Source organism: Polyodon spathula, chromosome 24 (assembly GCF_017654505.1).
Source record: "Polyodon spathula isolate WHYD16114869_AA chromosome 24, ASM1765450v1, whole genome shotgun sequence".
Classification (NCBI taxonomy): Eukaryota; Metazoa; Chordata; class Actinopteri; order Acipenseriformes; family Polyodontidae; genus Polyodon; species Polyodon spathula.
The window spans coordinates 13,950,432-13,971,431 of NC_054557.1; the positions used below are offsets into that span (position 1 = coordinate 13,950,432).

At 41.3% G+C, this 21,000-nt stretch overlaps 1 protein-coding gene across 2 annotated transcripts in view; it reads left to right on the forward strand.

Annotated features, from left to right (window-relative positions):
• The first annotated feature begins 1,769 nt into the window (after window positions 1-1,769).
• Window positions 1,770-21,000, forward strand: part of LOC121299244 (immunoglobulin superfamily DCC subclass member 4-like) — a 48,582-nt gene continuing 29,351 nt past the window's right edge. For both annotated transcript variants that reach the window (XM_041226906.1, XM_041226907.1), the window contains exons 1-3: window positions 1,770-2,177; window positions 16,118-16,435; window positions 19,470-19,611. In XM_041226906.1, coding sequence (XP_041082840.1) covers window positions 2,117-2,177; window positions 16,118-16,435; window positions 19,470-19,611 — 521 coding nt within the window. In that variant the 5' untranslated portion in view covers window positions 1,770-2,116. The remainder of the gene's footprint in view (window positions 2,178-16,117; window positions 16,436-19,469; window positions 19,612-21,000) is intronic.

Sequence of the window (21,000 nt, forward strand, 5' to 3'; positions counted from 1 at the left end):
CCTTTCTAGAGCAGCAATATCTTTTTTATAGCGAGGTGACCAGAACTGAACACAATATTCAAGATGAGGTCTTACTAGTGCATTGTACAGTTTTAACATTACTTCCCTTGATTTAAATTCAACACTTTTCACAATGTATCCGAGCATCTTGTTAGCCTTTTTTATAGCTTCCCCACATTGTCTAGATGAAGACATTTCTGAGTCAACAAAAACTCCTAGGTCTTTTTCATAGATTCCTTCTCCAATTTCAGTATCTCCCATATTATATTTATAATGTACATTTTTATTTCCTGCGTGCAGTACCTTACACTTTTCTCTATTAAATGTCATTTGCCATGTGTCTGCCCAGTTCTGAATCTTGTCTAGATCATTTTGAATGACCTTTGCTGCTACAACAGTGTTTGCCACTCCTCCTACTTTTGTGTCGTCTGCAAATTTAACAAGTTTGCTTACTATACCAGAATCTAAATCATTAATGTAGATTAGGAATAGCAGAGGACCTAATACTGATCCCTGTGGTACACCGCTGGTTACCTCACTCCATTCTAAGGTTTTTCCTCTAATCAGTACTTTTTGTTTTCTACATGTTAACCACTCCCTAATCCATGTACATGTGTTTCCTTGAATTCCAACTGCGTTCAGTTTGAGAATTAATCTTTTGTGCAGGACTTTGTTAAAAGCTTTCTGGAAATCCAAATAAACCATGTCATATGCTTTGCAATTATCCATTATCAATGTTGCATCCTCAAAAAAATCAAGCAAGTTAGTTAGACACGATCTCCCTTTTCTAAAACCATGTTGACTGTCTCCCAGGACCCTGTTACCATAAAGGTAATTTTCCATTTTGGATCTTATTATAGTTTCCATATGTTTGCATATAATAGAAGTCAGGCTTACTGGTCTGTAGTTACCTGGTTCAGTTTTGTTTCCCTTTTTGTGGATCGGTATTACGTTTGCAATTTTCCAGTCTGTCGGTACCACCCCTGTGTCAAGAGACTGCTGCATGATCTTGGTTAGCGGTTTGTAAATTACTTCTTTCATTTCTTTGAGTACTACTGGGAGGATCTCATCCGGCCCAGGGGATTTGTTTATTTTAAGCGCTCCTAGTCCCTTTAACACTTCTGCCTCAGTTATGCTAAAGTTATTTAAAACTGGATAGGAACTGGATGACATGTGGGGCATGTTGTCAGTATCTTCCTTTGTAAAAACTTTTGAAAAGTAATCATTTAATATATTTGCTATTTTATTTTCTTCCTCTACAATTTTGCCATTTGTATCTCTTAAACATTTAATCTCCTCTTTGAATGGGGGGCAGCGATGGGCATTACCACTGGGTAGCAATGCTGGAATCAACACATTTTAATTTTCAACCAGGGCATGCTAATTTCGTATTGAGAGCTGAGAGAAGACTCTCCCAGCAGCTTTCTGCAAGCCCTGCAAACATCTGGAGAGACAGCATGGATATTCCAGGCAGTGGTCTCACCAGAAAGTTGATAAGAGGGGGAATTGAGCACAAAAACACCCCCTACCTTTTCCAGCATTGTCTCTTTACCAGTTACTAAATCCCACTTGGACCCATAACAGTATAGTTCTTGGTAGCGTTTATTATTGGTGTTATTAACCTGTTAGCTAGGGCAGTGGATTTGTGCAGGCAGGGTCTACTTATCTATCCATCAATATGTTTATCACGGTCCCCTCTCTCATTCCCAAGTAATATATTCGAGCACAGTGCGGGGTACAGAGCACTGACTGCTGCGTTCACTGGGGATCACACATCATACTTGAATGGCGATATGGAGCGGATGAGAAGTTGCTGCTGCACGGTGTTCCATCAAGCTTGCTGTGTAAAAACAGCACCCTGCCGCGCGAGGAAGAAAGGGGGGTGTATTGGTCTGTTGGCAGCGGTTCAGGCGTCTCCAATGGACACCTAAAGCGGGACTTGGCTCGGTGTAACCACACACACACTGGAGCATTCACACAAGATGGCGATGGATTGGAGAGGCGGTTCTCCTATAACTGCTAGTGTTACTTTAAAAAAATAAATCTATATAAATTACAAAAAAATCCTTGCGCTTTTTTTGTTGTTGTTGTTGTTGCTGGAAATCAAAGGGTTTACATGGCGCTGGACGGTCTCTGCTTTCTCTGCCTCGCTTCGCTGACCCTCGCTGCTCTTCAAGGTAACGGGGATATTTCTGAATTTCAGGTTTATGGGTTGCTGTGTGTGATGCGCGACAGTCGTTCTGTTGCTGGGATAGTCACCCCCCTTTGGGTCCCTGTCAGTACACCTTGTAATGCTGGGGTTGTTTTGCAGAGGGCTGTGCAATATTGCTTAACGCTGACGTTTTCTCTCTGCTTGTTACTTGTTGCAAAACATAATGAGAGTTGTGTGTGCAAACTTACTATTTTAGTTAAGATTCCTCCTGTATGCTAGTTGGCATTGCGCTGTGCCACATGTTTCCGGTATGTGAAAGTCAGCAAAACCATATGTTTGGAATTCAATTACGCATTCATCTGGTTTGGGAACCAAGTTTTCAGAACGTGTTTGTACAGTTAAAATTTTTAGTAAATTACACTGAACGCTTATTGTTATGCATTTTATTATTATTATTATTATTATTATTATTATTATTATTATTAGGTTGCTGTGTGTTGTTGTTGTTGTTGTTGTTATTATTTGTTTTAAATAATTGAAGACATTAAGTTATCCTGTAGGATTTTGTACTTAAAGTAGGTTAATCCAGCTGCATAATAATGTGAGATTTCGAAGTCTGTGCCAAGTGTATGCCATGTGCTCGGTGTTTTTATATCGAGCAGAAAGGGGTGTGTTTGCTGCTGCTGCTGCTGCTTTCTCCAGCGCTGTTTGTGTTGTGGAGTAACGGAGTGCCATGGGGGACTCGGCCAGCCAGTCAACAGACCGGGAGGGACGGAGGGGGAACGAACCAGCCTGCACATTGCATGACAAAGAAAAGCGAGCAGGACCAGAATAGCGATCCTTTAATGTTTATTTGTAAATAGTTGTATATTTATTATTCTGTAATTAAGGTTTCATCGTCTGCATGTCCTATAAGCTTTGTATTTGACCAGGGAAGCTAGATTACTGGTACAACAGTACCATGTTTTCTGTTGTGAGAAGCTTTTCCAAGATATAAGTGCAGTTTCCAAGGTTTGTGTCAATTCCTGCATTTCTCTACCAATTCCTTTTAAAATCAATTCCCAATCTTAATTTCAATTTCTTCAAAAGAATTGGAATTGCTATTTTACAGTCAGTAAAGCCAATGTAATTGACTTAGTGACTTCAATGCAAGTCATTTTGTTGTGACTGTGAGAAGCTCATTTGAACTACTTGTAAATTTGATCAGAATACTGCTAATTGCAAGATTGATCAGAATATTGTTAATTGCAAGTTTGATCAGTGGTGTGATGGAATTGATTGGGAATGGGAACTGGCCCAGCCCTGGCAGTATCCATACTAAATGCTACATTCTTTCAGTTTTCACTTGGTGACCCACTTTTGTTTCATCCCATTGGTATCAGCATGAAATGAATAGCACAGCTACACAGGATTGAGTTCTGCTGCTCCCAATACCTTAACACGACAGCTGATCTTCTGTTAAACAAACATTATATGTGTGTGTGTGTGTGTGTGTGTATATATATATATATATATATATATATCTATGGTGACTAGATAGAGAGAACGAGAGAGAGAGTATATATATATATATATATATATATATATATATATATATATATATATATATATAATTTTATGATCTAGCTTGCTGAAGCATAATAAATCACTTCTTTATTAAAGATGCATGCATTAACTGTTTACTCACTTAGATAACCAAAGATTAGTTCCTAACATAAATCGAATGAGCAACAGGTCGAATTGATAATCTGCATTCAAAGCGTACAGGAAAAAAAATAGACATTATGCAACCTGGAATTGGACCCACCCAGCAAATCAGTATGGCTTGAAGTCTGCGTGTTTTGTTTCATGGGACACGCAGTAAAAGGTAGTGAGTTACTGCTGCAGAACTCCACATTCAAGAGTGGCACTGATGGGCTGAAGCCTCCTTGGGACTGTGCATCTCATTGCAGAGGAGGCAGTTACAAACCCACAATGCAAGAATGCAAGGCACCGTGACATCGCCATTACCTAGTGTCTCCTCTCTCTCTCTCTCCCCCAGTCAGTACTCCATTAACCCAATCAGACCTCAGTGCTGTGCTGCAGAAGTACAGAACAATGTTCTTTAATACATAATGGCTTTATTCAGCCCAGCCTATTTATCAATTGTTTTGTTGCCTAATAATCCCAGGAGTGAACGTTTTTCACCACTTTTGTACAGCCCTGCATGCCATATTCATGAGTGCATTCATTTTTGTAAAGGAGATATTGAAATAGCCTGGTGGATTTGAAGCTCGTACTGTACCTGCCTAGTGTTTGCCTTGCTGAGGAGTCTAAGTGTTCCTCTGATATGTTATCAGCTGAAGTGGAAGTTGGAACTGGAATGGATTGGAAGTGGAGCTAATTTCATGTAAAATGCACACAGGATTTTCTTGTACTAAACGGTACACAACTGGTGCTTGCTTCACTTGTAACCCCTGCCTTCCCCAGCTTGCTGCATGAGGAAGAGAGCTTCTTTGTTAGGTGGCAATTCTGACAGCCATTGTAAGAGCCTGTAAAAAAGGTGGGACTCTTCCTGGACTCTGAAGGGTGTTTGGAAAATGTTGGCTGGGTATTGTAAAGGGAATGTAGTTGAGCTTTGTTCAAAGGAACAGATCCATGGGGGGGGGGGGGGGGGGGCAGTTTTGCATGCCATTAAAAACAAAGAGCTTGCTTTCCATCTGAAAGATCAAATGAAACGCTTGTCATTCAGGGAATTCATTCACATCTAACATGGACGGCTCAGAACTTTGAAATGCTTCCTGGACATCACAGTATTTTATTATATTATTTTTTTTAATTTGCTTGTGTTTTGTTTTTCCCATGAAATAACGATTGTTTTTCTGTTCGCTATCCGCATGCTTCTGCGGTAGAGCGAGCCTGTATGCTTTGGAGAAGGGAGTCAGTGTCTGTTTGCTGGGGGAGAAACAAAATGCCACTGTTGCTATTGAGCTGTTTGTCACATGGCTCCCACTGTTCTTCTCATAACTATTTACTGGAGAAAGTCACATGCAGGCAGATTCATCCAGCCTATTGACTCTCTGAATGCTCAACCTTTGCATTCATCTTTATCTGTGTGTTTCTACCACTGGATGTGTTGCAAAACCCATGTTAGAAACGTAACCCTGCATCCAGTCCTGGGTTTCTGAAATCCCCTTGTTCAGGTTTACTATTGAAATCAGCAGATGAAATCTGCACAGAACTGATTGCACTTATCAGAGACTGAACAGGTCTACTGAGGGTTGTTCATTCTTTTATACTGTTCACATTACCTATATAATGAGCAGTTGTCACATTTTAAACACCATAGTTCATGGCAATCGCATGGTTTCAATGCGTGTTGATCCCATGTTATTTAGGAGCTGTGGGCGTTCTTCTGGTAGAAATCATGCCCTCACCCCCGCCCACTGCTAAATGGATTGTGCGGTTCTCTAATGGATTGTCTACACAGTTAATTATGTAAAGACACTTGAAATGCTGTAATTATGTTAATTGCATTATGTAAATTAATGATCTGTTCACTTAAAATTGATTAGCACCATCCCAGATGTGAGTGGAACATTGACGTGAGTCCCAGCTCTTCTTTATCTTTTATTTTGACCTTGCAGTTGCAGTAAGCGTGACTGTGATTGCATTTAAATCCCAAGTCATTTGTACGGTATGAGGAATGCCTGGGCAGAAGATCCAGGCCTGTTTGCAGTAGCTTTTAACCACGTATCACCTGCATCCAGTAAGCCAAAAAAGATATTGCTGATATGTAATGTGTTAACTGAGAGCTGAAATAAATATAACGTTCAACTGTATGGCATATCTGTTTGGATTCTAATTTGGCAGGAGTTCAGGATTTAATTTGCCTCCTGTCTGGAGGTACAGTACAGTATGCTCCTAGAATAATATATTCAGTTAGACGTTGAATAATATCTGTATTTTGAAAGGCTTTTAGAGCATTGAAAAGCCCTTGTTTGTCCCAGAGCGTCCCTAGTACACTGCACTACAGCGCTGCTATCAGTTTTGTGCTTGTAGTTTGCTGTCTAGTTTAGTTGATTTCATCTCTATTCCCCTTTATACAGTGTGTCTGCTTGCTATGGGTTGGGTGTGGCATGTTCCAATGAGATAAACACTAAAGGAGATATTTGAAGAATGAGTGTTCGTGAGCAGATCCTGCTGCAAAGCACATGCTATTTTTGTAGGATGTTTATGAATCAGATTGCGCTCCCGACAGTATTTTCAATGGGGTGCCACATACTTGCACCAGGGTGACACTGCAGAGTGTAAGCATAGAGGGGAAGCCAAAACTGAATCGGGGAGCTGCTATTTGTGATCATTGCAGTGTGATAAATAAAACTGTTGTGAATGTTGCTGCTTCAGTGCTGAGTCCCATCGCTGTCCTGTTTCATTCTCTTCTGCAGCACCACCTGGCCTTGAGCAGCAACGTACGTGTGTGTGGGGGGGGGGGCAGCTATTAACTTGCTGGTGTCTGGTCCCTTTCTTTATGCAATTCAACCTGTATTCAGTCTTTCTTCTGCAAACCACAATGAGGAGGAGGATTTAAAGCTGCAGTAATTGCACATAGTTAACCCTCCGTGGTCCTAAGGCTTTTTCTTGTCTACATTCTTTGGGATTCATTTCAAATTGAAATGCATAAGTGGGAGGAAAAAACAATTCTGTATCTTGCCTTCATCGTGGGGCTCAGCACTGTTAAGCAGTAGCTGGTTTTGTAATACTCCTTCCTCACTTAAGCAGCAGAGTATATGGAGGTGCTCTTGTTAACACTACAGTAAGGCTGTGAAGGCTGAAACGATAAACAATGTTAACTTGTTTTACCAGATATTTAACCCAAACTGTACAGTTGTTGAGAATTTTGCATGGATTTTCAATTGTTTTCCCCCAAAAGTTTATCTTCATGCTGTCTAAACCACTGTAATTGAATAGTGTTCAGTACAGTGTGTGAAATTTGAACAAAACAAAAAAAGATGACTTCAAATACCAGTTTGAAGGGTAACCCACTGTTTAAACAAAGGAGGGGTTCAAGGTAAATCTATTATTATACTTAGTCACAGCCTTGCTGTTACAAAGCTGCTGTATAATGATCTAGTCCACACAGAGGTACAGAAATCCACGCCACACGTTTCGTGGAAGACCTCTCCTTACCTGAATGCTAGAATGCGGTGTGTGTGTTCCATTCCTCCAGAGATGCACATGTCATGGAATCTACCATTTCTTCTGAAGTCCTGTGTTTGTCTGTTGTCCTCCAGTAGGATATATCACAGGATCTTTCCTTGGGGAAAGTGAATTTCCTCAATGTTTACAGAGAACTTTGGTGTCAGGTGGGTAGGAACCCAAGAGAAGCAGAATGCAGGTTTGTGCATGTTGGAATCTGTCCAGTACATACTGTATGTTTGGGGAAACAAGGCCATTTTAAAGTTCTCGCTGGCTGCTTCTTGGGTTTCTGACTGATGGATTGATGTCGAGTGTCACGTAAATTATTGATTCAGTGCCTTCAAGCTGATAATGTCATGGAATGTAAACAGACGGAAGAAACATTTAGCATTGAGCTTGTTGTAGTGAGCCCCACTCCCATGCACAAGCAATACTTGATACTTTTATTTATTTATTTATTCTCAGTGAACTCTGATATTTCAGCAGTGTTCATTTGGTAAACAATCACATTATTTCCATTCCTGGAGAACTGACTGGTGTGTCGCATGGTTCTAGTTGCCAGAAAAGCCTTTGGCGAGGTGCAGCACAGTGCAGGATTAACCCTTGGGTTGCTGCTGGTTCAGTTTGAATGCACATGGATGGCAAAATCCAGTTCTGCACCAGCGTGGTTCCATTTTGATATCATACTTCATTTGCTATATATCCATGGACGTACTGTGCATGGTGAGCTGTGTTACATTTCTGCCTGCAGTCAGTGCTATAGCAGTTCATTCTCAATTCGAGTATATGATGTTCAGTATAAAAAATAGAGGTTATCGAATCTGTTTCCTTTCTAAAATGTTTAAACAGTTGGCTGTCTGCTGGACTGGAGATTACAGGAGTTTTTAACAAGCATCTGAACAAGAGCCAGCAAAACTAACAGGAATAACAACTGGGAAGTGTAGTTTTTGTTTCGTAAAAGAAAGGTTTGCATTTGTGTATGAGCCGAGACCCGCATCATGATTCCAGGTAGAGGAACCTGTTGATTTTATAGCTGCCTGTTTCCCCTCCTGCTTGTAGCCACTGCACTGAAGAGAGTGTTCTCAAAGGGTTTGCTGTTATGTCCGTGTGTGTCATGTCTGTTTATTATTGCCATTTATTACAACAGACGCTTCATCACAGAATCCTATTTAGCCATTCACTTGGAGTCCGCTGGAGCTCTCCATGTGCTTTATCTCCATTTGGATGACCCTTAAATACTGTTAACCCTTCATTCAGCTTGTTATCGGCTCATACAAGCTGCTTTTGTGAGCTGCCTGAAAAGCCACAGGTATGTCCATTGTGAGTTTTGGGGCTGAATTTTGCTGTTTCCTGAGACTGACAAAAGCTGCACTGCTTCGGTCCTTTCAACCTGAAAGTACTGGATCAAAAAGACCCTCTTCCATGCCCATTCCATTTAGAATCGTGTGGAGAGCAAAAAAGGACCAATAGAACATAATAAAAGGCTAGAAGCTGTTCATTTGTCAAGGCCTGAATCAAATATAAACTTCAATTCAAATCTTAGTCAAACATTAACTGGTGAAAGTGAAGAGCAGGGTTAATTGTATGCCAGGTTCTTCTGTAGTGAAACATGTGGCGGTCTTGTCTTGTAAGTACATTTATTTTAATTGAAATTGCCATATAGGAAAAAGGTGATGTTGGCAAATTATGTATATGTGCTTGTGTGGGATTAGGAGTGCCCCCCTAGGAAACGGCTGCACTTATCGAAGGTACAGTAACTTTTGGAAAATCAGTTGCCCATAGTGTACCACTTGTAGTGACTTGTATCTTTTTACAGAGCAGTGCATAAACTGCTTTAATCCTGTTTAGATTCAATTGTTCTGTTGTGCAAATAGCCCTTCTCAGAATGAATCGGTCCCTATTCCTGCAGATTGTGAAATGACACAGTCCGCTCACGGTACAGGATTTGAGTTGCTTTTGTAAGGTTAGATTTCTTCTTAAATAGTAAGCCAGTCTTCATCAGGTAGTTTTAATCAAAAGAGTTTATTCAGGAACAAAGTAAATCAGGAACAAAGTAAAACAGTTCTATAAGCACACTTCCAGGTCTCAGGTGGTTTTTGAGGGCCCAAACAATAGTGACAGCCATTGATATACTGGGCAGGTTTCGTCCCACAGGATGTGGGGTTCCACCCAAAAGAAGTGTGGCCTAATAATTCACACCAATAGCAGAGCCGACCACCTTTGATAGGAGGTGGACTTATATGGTTCTGTTGTGTTATTGAAGCAGAAGTTTGTGGTTTGCACATAATCAAATAACTTTCTTAAGCAAGTTGTATATGTCTGGTCTTATCAGACAGGCTTGTGGTTTTTCAATAGAAATGTTACAATAGAGATTGCCGTTGAAATAGTAACATAGAAACAAAGATGGGACCTAAGGTTCTTTCAGCTCATCTTGGTCTCTTGTTTTAACAACGTGGGTGTAAAGTGTGTGTGTGTGTGTGCAGTAGTGCATGGTTCACAGGTTTGGGTTGGTTAAGCAGGAGTTCGAAAAGCCTTACAGTAAACACAGGAAAAGCACGCAGTGTTCGGAGACAGACTTTCAATGATTTCTCACTCCTTTACAATGAAGCAAGTGTTGTATAATGGAAAGGACCAAACTGCTGATGAAACAATAAGAGCTTGTGCATTTTAACCCGGACAGGACCATGTGTACACCACCCCTCACAGGGGACGTGTATCAGAAAAAGCCTACGAGTTCCATTTCTATAGTGTGTTATTATTTCTTACACCTTTAGAGAGCCTGTTTATGATATACAGTAAGTGCTTTAGAAAGGATGTGTGACTTTGCAGGCTGACCAATCAGCAGTTTACAGAGATGTGCAAACTGGTCTAGAGAAACAATGTGTTTTTATTGTTGCTCGCCAGTGTTTTGTGTAGGTCTCAACTCCCTGAGAGTGCAGCACTCACTGTAACTGAATGGGAATAGTAATGTTCCCCAGAAGGCATTGGTACGGATGTGAGCTGCACTGATAAATTGTGCTTCAGTTTACAGTACGAGATGGCACCACAAATGCAATTCTACCAAACTCTGTTTTGTTTGGGCATGCTGTTTCAGTACATGTGATGGTATTGTAGGCTATAGGCTCATCCATGAGCTGTAGTTGGAGGTCAGGATGAACATCATTTTAAGATGGTATTCTTACAAACTGCCCTTTTTTAATAACAAGATGTAAGATGTTACCTACTGTTGTTTTTAAGTGACTGCACTGTGATTTGCTGTGAGAGGAATAGTAAATGCATTGCACGTTACTGTAGTTTTAAAGGTTGCAATAAGCATTTTCTCTAGACACATCTCTGGACAATGAGGTTATTGTTCAGCATCTACAAATTTAAATGACCCTACCAAATTTTGGGGAAAACTAAAAAAAAAAAAATAAAAAAAAAATGTAGCGTGCTTTCCAAAGTTGTTTTCAATTCCACAATAAAAAGTGGACAAAGACGACATTGTAACTGTGTTTCATAAGATCTTCAGCTCGGCTGAGTATGCATTTGATGATAAATATATGCTGTCTGATTTTATGATCCAGCTTCTAAAGCAAAAATAGAAAATATCACAAACTTCCAAAATTCAGTTCCAGGTCATTGACAATAAAGGAATGTTAATAAAAATAGAAAAACAATCGCCTGGCCCTGTTGGCTTTACTAGATCCTAAAGTATTATGATGAAATACTGCAAAGCTTTATATTTTCAGTTTGACTTGGGTTACCACTGGATTCCCAGTGGCCTGTAAAGCAGCACTTGTTTGGTTGAAGGGAGGTGGAGTTTTTAAGAAAAACCGGCTATATTTTTGTTTGCAGTTACTAGCCCTGGTATATGAGACGCGAGAGCATGAGATCGGTGCTTAATTTGAACGCCTCTAATAAGAAGTAATCCAGCCGTGGCTCCCCACCCCCTCCCCATCTAATTTAAACTAAATAAAAAATGCAGCATTTTAGACTCGTCATATATAAAAAAAAAGGTTTAAAATAGCAGATCAGATACAGTAGACTCTTGGAGCAGTTCACAGGAATTATGAACTAATTCTTCACCCAGAAATGTCAGCAGCTGTGCAGCCAGATGTTGCCATAAAACTGATTTAGCCAAGACCAGATTTCTCCTCCTGAATGGGGGGGGGGGGGGATAAAAGTTCTTGGTGGCGTTTGATGAAAATGTATTATCTTTCACACACTTCAGCATTAAAAAAAACACAACAACAGGGGTGGGTAGTGTCAGTGGTAATTTATGTGGAAAACTTCACTTGGCAGCTGTATTAAGTGCTTCTGATTCCTAATAAGATAGTCTGTTACAATGAAACGATTTGTTTCTGTGCAGAGAGGAATGTACTAGATTTTTCTGGTGTGGTTTGGAAATTCTTATGGAAACGCTGTGTTATATTTCAGGGTCATTTCAGTCCACTATAGACGGGGTAGGCATATGAAAGGATGGACCAAATAAATAGTTAATTTCAGAACCGCTTGCCTCAAAACCCAATTGAGGATGTGAGTCTGAGGAAAAACTATGAGTAAGACTGTAAGTAAATCCAGAAAACGTTTGTCTTATTGACGCACTGCATGTTACACTGTGTTAGGAACCTGGCAGCCGGTTTAGTTTGCTTCTGTCTGGTAAGTGATTGACCAGCTGCATCATAAATGTGAGCCTGACCGTTTGTCGTTGAATTTATTAACGCAGAAGGTATGACTGAGCGTTCAAAGTTGTGCATTCCGTTCAGGCTTGCTGGTGCTGCACAACACCCCTCGCTCTTTGTCAGTCAGGTGATGTTGGAGCTCTATCGAGTTTCTTATTTTCAATAGGCTATTTAAAGACCTAAGCTGGCTTGAAAGTTGCTGATGTTTTTATCAGGGAGCAGATTTATGGGTTCCTCCAAAAGCTCACACGCATCCTGCCATTTGAAAGATGTGAAGTAGCTGACTTCACGGCATTCCTCCTAGTGGTGATTGTGAGCCACCTACAGGATGCCTACTGCTCAGGCACCCCATCTAACCCCTTCCGACACTCAAGGAATACATTTTAAAATACATTTGAGAGTGACTCCCGAGGAAACTGACAATTTGGATGACCAGATCCAACCTGTCAGCACATTTTTAAACCCGGTTTCGTGCACCTCGTTGCAAAGATAAGAAAGTTGATGTTTTTAATTTGTGGAACACTTGTACCTTAAAGGGTTAATGGAATAAGAAATTGAGGAATGGGAAATTGCCATGCGGCTGTCAAAAGCTGACCAAGACTAGAAAAATACAAAACAAACACAAAAAAGCAGCACTATTCAATATTTGCTGGTAATGTTTTATGAAGAAGTAGTACGGTACACCTCATTTCTGACAAACAGTAGCTGCTCAGCACCGTGAGATGCACACCATTAAGCTTTGCTGCTCATGGATACAGTACATCGATGCCCTCTGTCTGAGGCAGGGTTTCCCTGACCTTTGCTTTTTGATCTGTTTCTGGTTGGTTCCCCTCGTTTGTCTGGAGCCCATATCTTCTTGGCTGTTGCATTGACTCCCGTTAAGTGCAGGTTTACTATTCTGAACTCCCTCATGGTATTGGATTGCGACAACGCTTCCCTGCTTCTGCATTCAAAGTTTTACACCAAACCAATTCCGTTTTTCAGTAGTTCGGTAGCTGTTGCTGTGAGGACATTGAGCCCCCCGAGTTTTTAGATATCTTTCCTGTAAACGCACTCAAAGAACAGAAAGCAGCCGAGGAACGTTGTGATGGATCATACCATTTCTTTAACACAGGCAGCTCTTCATGACCTGTCCTGGTTTAACAGGTAAAATTATATACTGAACTGCTTCAGGGTCTAGGGGGAGGTTTAATTGGTTCAATTAAACAATTTAGAACAGGGTTGGGACAAAGAACAGGAGTGCAAGGGCTGACTGGCCACCGCTGTTCAACAGAGCACGTTGGGTTATAGACTTTCAGATGTACATGGTGGGGTTATTACAGCACAGCTCTCACACTGTATCTCTTCTCACACATTTTAGTAAAACAACAAAATGTGGCTCTTCAGCATCTGTATTTAGTATTATCAGTATCAGCCTCCTGCATCAACCGCGTTTGTGTCTGAATCTTAAAGACACCCATTCTGTCTTCACCTGCGCTGTGTTTACTGTACAGACGTGTAAAGCCAGTTCCATTTTGTCAAGTTCTTTCACAGCTGTCTGATTAGTCTGTGTCTCTGAGCGTGTTCCAGATGCAGTTGTAAAACATGTGGCTACATGAATTAATAAACGTGTGTTATTATTAAATGCTCGTCGACAAAGAATTAGGTCTAACCCTCTTGGCAATATATTGCATGCTGGAGCTATGTCGGTTTGACATGAAATTAGAAATCCAAGACAATGTTCCTGTAAATGTCCCAGATTTTCTGTTGCTTTCAATTACTTTTGGTTAAGAATGTTGGAAACACATTTGATCATAACTGGCTCAGCAGTAATTCAGTCTCCTGAAAACACAATGCACAGTCCAGCCTGTACAGTACCTGTGGCCCACATTATTCATTATCTACTTTACTAACTAGATTACTAACTGGCAGGGAGGTTAGACATTAAAGCCACGAGAGTAATAAATGCAATCCGCCTGGGTTCAAACATGCCTCCCCTTGCCCTTGGTTGATCAGTATTTGTGTGCTTGTGTAAATGAGATAAAAGCAGCTCTACAGTGCTTGCTCCTGTACAGTGCGTGCTGTCTTGGGAACAGTTGTTGCGAGATGTTGATTCAAGGACATGATGCATGCAGGTGTGTCTGATTGCAGGTCTAACTGGAAGCTTGCTCTACCTGTACATCCACATCTTTGGGTAGTCGTTTTAATGTGAGAAGAGTCTGTGCATCTTTGGTGGGATTATTTAGACAGAAGCCGGTTTTACTGTACTGTAAAAGGGTAGCTGTACTTACACAGAATCCAGTCATACTGCACTGTAAAAGGGTAATGCTATACTTTAACAGAACGCTGCACAGAATATTGAAAGGGTTGCGTTTGTCAGGTTTATCTTGCGAGGTATAAAGACCATATTGCCCAACAGCACCATTTAGCAGGCTAACACTGTTCAAGGATAGCTTATGCAAAATGTTTGTTGGCATCTTGCCTCTGCATCCATTCACAGACTGCATTTGCATATAAAAAGAGCTGTGTCTTTGAGAGAGATGCTGATTTTCATGTACTGCTCTATATATTAACGGCATTTTTGCTCTCAAGGATTTTACTTTGTCTCATGGAACAACTCCAAGGTCTCCTGCACCGTTTGCGTTTTGCCTCAATAATCAGTCTGTCGATGGGTCAGAATGTTGTGCTAGCCCATGATGTCTGCTGTCCCACTGATCGGTTTGTAGTAAGAGGAGGTCCCATGCCAGGCCACACGCGGTCTCATTTCATCTCCAATGGCACATGTTTGATGTGGTAAGATACCGTAAGCAACAGCTGTGCCTATTTTTTGTTCCTTAAATATCTTTTTATATATATATATATAATATATATATATATAGTATATATCGACATCAGTAGCTGTAGTTGTCTTATTGTTCTCTTTAAACGGGAGAACGTGATTGGTCATCGTATTTGGTAGTGGCTGTCCCTGTGGTGAAACTGCATGTAAATTGGTCAAGCAGATAAATGCTTTAGTTAGTGCTTCCATCACAACGCTGTAGAAGGTGTTCATCAAAAGTGTTCCGTCTGTCCAGCCGAGGGCTGTTTTTTTAATAGGTTTGATTTTGTTCAATCTGGTGTGTTTGTTACGGAACTTGATATGATCGTTCCTTTTCAAGTTCCTTGGGGGGCTGCTGATGACTAAACTCTTACTGGTGTGGTTACAGTGATGAAGACTTTTTTGGGAATCCTTTGGACATTTGGAACACAGAGTTGTTCCGCACACTTCTTGGTACCTGTTACAAATATGTGATCTGTTTTAATTTGTATAAAGTCAGAGCTGCAGTGACTGTCCTGCAAAGAGCCTCTCCTCTTGAACTGCAGCATTCACTCTCTGCAATTCGCTCTGTGCAGTACTTTACACTTCACATCTCATAGTGATCCCTGTAGTCCAGAGGTGGAGCTCACTTCCAGGTGATATTGTGTATGATAACAAGCAGGAAGGGATCCATGTGCTTTGAGTCTAGTGTTGATAAACTCCTTGCCAGGGAATCTGGAATCCCTTTTCATTGGAACTGTGACAGAATCATCTGGATGAGGTCCACAGCAGTTTCCCTCAGAGTGTGTGTGTGGGGGGCATGTTTTATAGTATAAACACTATAAACTTGTGGATGTGCTTGTGTATGAGTTAACAGGTTGCAGAGTAAACTGGAGTTACTGCAGTATACTGGAACCTTTTGAATTAATCTGCAAAGGGCTCCTGCATCAGTCTTGCACACCAGCTTTTGTAAACATCACAGTCACAGTAGCTTTTAAAGGGACCTGCGGTGCACAGTCGGAAACTGATTAGCCTTCCTGCTAGTACCTTGTTTAGAGGCTGTGGTGTCAGGGATATTAAGCAGCTGCATATCTCTATTAATATATACTCGGGTACGGCTGCAAGGAAATCAGCATGGCTGAAGCCTTCATCAGTGTTAACATTAGAATTAGCCAAAACAATTTGTCTACTTGGCTTAGTCTCTTATAGTCTTGCAGTTAACAACTTTATCCCTGTTTTAAGATCTTCACTAATGCAGTAATACACTAATCTGTTAATGCTTACTTTACTCCCAGCTGACACCACCCCCATGTGCTTTTTTTCTCCCCTCCTCCCCCCCTTTTCCAGATAAAGCTTATTCCCTGGAGCTGAGCTGCAGCGCTGGTCCGGTTCATGTTGTTCTAGAACCCGCCCAAGAGCTGATGCTGGACTGTAACCTGCCGGCTGTGGAGCAGCCCGTCCACATCTCCTGGGAAAAGGACGGTGTGCCGGTGGTGAGCGATGGGATTCTGCAGGTGCTGCCCAACGGCTCCCTGTCCATCCTGCAGGCCGTGCGTGAGGGCAGGGTCCAGGAGCGCCGGAGCAGTGCTGAGGGGAGCTACTCCTGCACCGTGAGCAGCTCATTCGGGGCCATCGCCAGCCGCACAGCCATCATCCGAGACGCCAGTAAGTAGAGATTCAGGGTGATGCGATTTAGAAACAGCACATTTCTAACTGTCACTTTTCTAGTATGTTTTGATGCTCCAACCAAAGAGGGAAGTAAGACTCACATTGTGTAGCAGCTATATCAATTTCTGGTCGAGGCTGGCTTGTCCAGAGCAATAAACGGGGGCATCGCACACAAGATCAGAAACCACCATCACATACCCCTGAGGTTCTGGCCTGAAACCTGTGAAAGTGGATTAAGTACTTTGTAATTATTGTGATTGTTATTCATAAGAATGAAGGTTTGCCTCAGGCTAGTTCTTTACACTCTGAAACTGAAGAGTCGCACACAGTAATATATAAACACTGTGTAATTGCACTGAAGTGCCTTGAAGAACATGTGGTTTGTTTAATATTCTGAATGCATATTCAGAGAACACACAGTCTTCTTCCTGCCTTGAAATCAAGTAGGCATGCTCTTGCTATTCTACTTAAGAATTGACTTTGTTTGCTACAGTTACTTTTAGTTCTACTATTAACTCTTTAAAGAAACAGGACTAGTGCGAGAACACACTGACTTTTGACATGGCTTGCTGGACACACTGTAACGCACTTAAACTTCATTGAGGGGAATCTGTTTAGTAGCTGGTGGGTGAGAAATTGCACTTTTTAGAGCATGTTGTAAATCACAAGGAGAACACTAAGGCAGGTCTCCAGAATTTTATTTCAAAGGCATGAACACCACAGGGGCTTGCCTCCTTACTTTGTGTGCGCTGCTCCAAACACAATAGGTTGTAAGAAATGTATGGCTTTAATATGGGCTTCTTGAGGGGTGTGTTCTTTATAGTAATTCATTTCTGACACTAATACAAGGGTAGCTAAAAGAACCAGATTTCTCATAACTTCCTGTTAGAACTTCGCACAGTTCAGAGCATCACCTCTTAGCTTGTGCAGCAGCAGAAAAGGTGATGACTGGTTTAACGGTCAGAGCAGACAATGATGAGGGATTCTTCTTGCTCTGTCCTTAGTGCCTCAAGATAGGTTTGGCAGTGAAAGGCGCTATACAGCATTACTGCTTCAAACGATACACACCTTTTCGTTAAGAATTCCTCATTTACACACATACAACAGTTAAAGATATATAAGCATCGTTATAATCCCGTACACATGACTTGAAGCATTCTACTGGTAGGTTGTCATTAAAATTATTATGGTGGCAAAACTGTTCTGCCAGGTCATTGAAACCTTATTATAATGCATTGATAAATGTTTTAAAAATGGATTCCTAACCCTAAAGCGTCACATTTTATTTATTCATTCTCTTTTCTAGAATTAACGTCTAGTTTATTTTATTTATTGTAGTCATTTTCGGTGCAGCTGATAAAGGTTAGGATGCTTTTGATTGCTCTGGGAATGTGGCTGCAGGTGTGCTGTAAATGTGATTTCCTTGCCTGTGGGAAGAGTTCAGTAGAAAGCTGGCTTGGTTGTATGGACTGCGTAGGAGTCGGCAATGCCAGGAATTCACAATGTTTTTTTGACGATCCATCTTGAAGAGAGGCGTGGGCAGGGGGGTGGTGGGGTGCTTTATAAATTAGAAGTGAAGAATAAAGTCAGTTTCAAGTCATTTATAGCTTTTGTAGTCTTGGTGTATATTTTTGAGGTTGTTATCTGCCTACGGTTCAAGGTTACAGATGCAGCGTTTGTTACAGTAGCTCTGAGAAGTCGGGTTTCAAAGGTCAGATGTTGCTGCCCTTAGTTATTTCGTGCATTGTCATGCAGTATCAGCAAAGGAATCTTCTTTGTATACAGGGTGACGGTTTCACAGTCAGGATCAGTGAAAGCAGACTGTCTATACAGCTGTGCGTCACGGCCTACTGAATATTTGGTGTACATACCAGCCAATAGTTAGGGCGGCTCATGCAGAAAATGTCATGTGGGATTTAGAAACCAGAGCGTCTCTGTTAATATTCTCTGCAGCAGCTGTGATTAACAACAGTAATTGGTTAAAAATTACATTTTGGCGCATCCGGTGAAGGCGCTCTGCATGGAGTGCAGGATGCGCCCCATAGCCTGGAGGTCGCCGGTTCGAGTCCAGGCCATTCCACTGCCACCGTGGACGGGAGCTCCCAAGGGGCGGCGCACAATTGGCTGAGCGGGGTAGAAATCAATTGGCAACTACTATATTTTTAAAAATAAGAAAAATAAAAAAAAAAAAAAAAAAAAAAAAAAAAAAAGATAGACAACTGTATGCATTTCACTTAAAGCAAAGCAGAAAGAAATACAAAAGCAGCCATTCCTGCCCTGCAGATTCAAAACTCCCTTTGTTTCAGTACAGAGTCACTGCTGTGCATATTCAGAGTGTAGCGTTGGGGTTCAGTTTCTTAAAATCACAACATTCGTTCTGGTATTGTCATTATCAGTGATTATCAATACAACAAGACTCGCATGACTCCTAATTGAAACTTAACGAGATTACATTTATTTCATTCCAAACTCGCATGTTACATTTAGTTCTGTAAGGCAGTCACTAACATGAAACAGCAGAGTAAAGATAATGGTCATGTTCCCTGTTTCTGCTGGGAAGAGTCGGTATCTGATCCTTCAGGTGGTGGATAGAAGATCTGGAGGTGTTGGAATCATCCCAGGGTGTCTCTTAAAGGCACTTAGATTTATATTGAGTACGCGTAGTTTAAAATAAAATGGGGGCCCTTAACTATTTCTTTTTATCTGCTCTTAAGAAACTGGTCATAAACCAGTTTCTGTCAAACAGGCCATTCTACTTATTTCCCAGCCACCACCCTGCATTCTAATATATATATATATATATATATATATATATATATATATATATATATATATATATATATATATATATATATATAAATATACATGGTTCCCTGAACACATCATTTGAGCTCCCACTTCTTTCCAATCATTCTTGACTAGCTATAAAACTCTCATTCCAGTTGCTGGTCCCCTTGGTATACATGATCATCCCATTTCTCTAGAAGAAGTTTGTTCAGTCTAACGCCATGCCTCTTGCTTCTCTCTGCAGCTCTCTCGCGGTTCCTGCAGCACCCAGAGTCTCAAGTGGTGCAGCAGGGTGGCCTGGCGCGGTTCCAGTGCAGAATTGACGGGCTCCCAACGCCGATCATCACCTGGGAAAAAGACCAATCCCTCCTCCCCGACCAAGCCAGGTCAGTCATTACAGGCCCGGGCCGGCTCTCGAACGCTGTCCAAATCATCAACATTTACATATCAATTCACTTTTTGAAGACTAATTTTGACTTAAGCAAGTCTAGTTTCAGTGTTATCAGGTCTACCTGCATTAATAGCCTCCTTCTGCTATAAATCACTGTGATGGAAGAAGAACACAGAGCATGATCTCAACAAAACAAACGAAGGGGCAGGAATGATACCAGAGATAGGTAGCAAAGAACCTCCCTACATTGCTTTTAAATAAATATGCAATGGAATGGCACCCTCCTTTTTACAGAAAAAATGTGAAACTAGCTTCTGTTTTCGTAACCCTTCGTTCCAAATGGGCCCTACTTCATTGATCTGAATGATTGCAGTATTAAGATCCACAGCTGTGTCGTTTGTTTAGGGGCTGATTTGTGATCTGCCAGAGCTTGTACTCTGCTGTGTTCAGTCTCGGGATGTTTCAGGAGCGGCGCTGTAGTGCCTCGGTAATAGTCAGTTTAACATCCTTGCAGTTAATGAAATAATGTCCCATCGAGGGGGGGCCAGTGTCATTTTTAATGAGGGTAACAGCAGGCTTCTTCAGGTCTGTAGACAAAGAAATAAATACAACCAATCAACCTGTTTTAAACTAGTACTACACTGTCTTGTGGCGATGCATTAGGGCTAAATGAATGTGCTTCTATACAACGGGTTGTAGCTGGAGTGTACTGTACACGTGAGCTCTCTTGTTTTGTTTTTAATTTTGCACAGCGCTCGGGGGTGCCAGGGTGTGAAGGACGCTATACAAAAATACATTTGTATTGCATTGTATTATATAGGTCTGCAATGTTGAAATATATTATTTAGTAAAGCTTTTCAATAAACAGGTTCCTACCCTTCGGATCCTTTGGGATTGCTTTGAATTCCTTGTGAATGGGTAATACTGTTCAGCACAGTGGAGCGCCCCACTCTTCCTGGTCAGCTGGTATTACAGCCCCCTAGTGCGCTCTGCTGTGTGCTGGACAGTGTGCCTTTAAGAGGGCAGTCACATATTCACTTGTTTGCTGTACCACAGGTTCTGTGGTTAATGGAGTAGTGAGTGAAAAACCTAAGTAAACAAGGTGTTTATTCCCCCCCAGAGAGGTCTTTTTCATTGGTCAGCAACACTTGGTACTGCTTACAGTAATAACACAACCTCACGGTATTGTTCTTGGCACTGGGCTATCAACCGTGGCTCTCTGCCAGCTTTTAAATTTAGCATAGTTTTCCACAGCACTATAAAATGAAACCTTGTTGGCTTTGGCTGTGTAATTGCCTGCATGATACAGTGAGACGCTCTAATGGTAAACACCAGGAGCCACATAGCAATAAAGTGCAGCCTGCAGAAGGGTACGCCTTCCAAG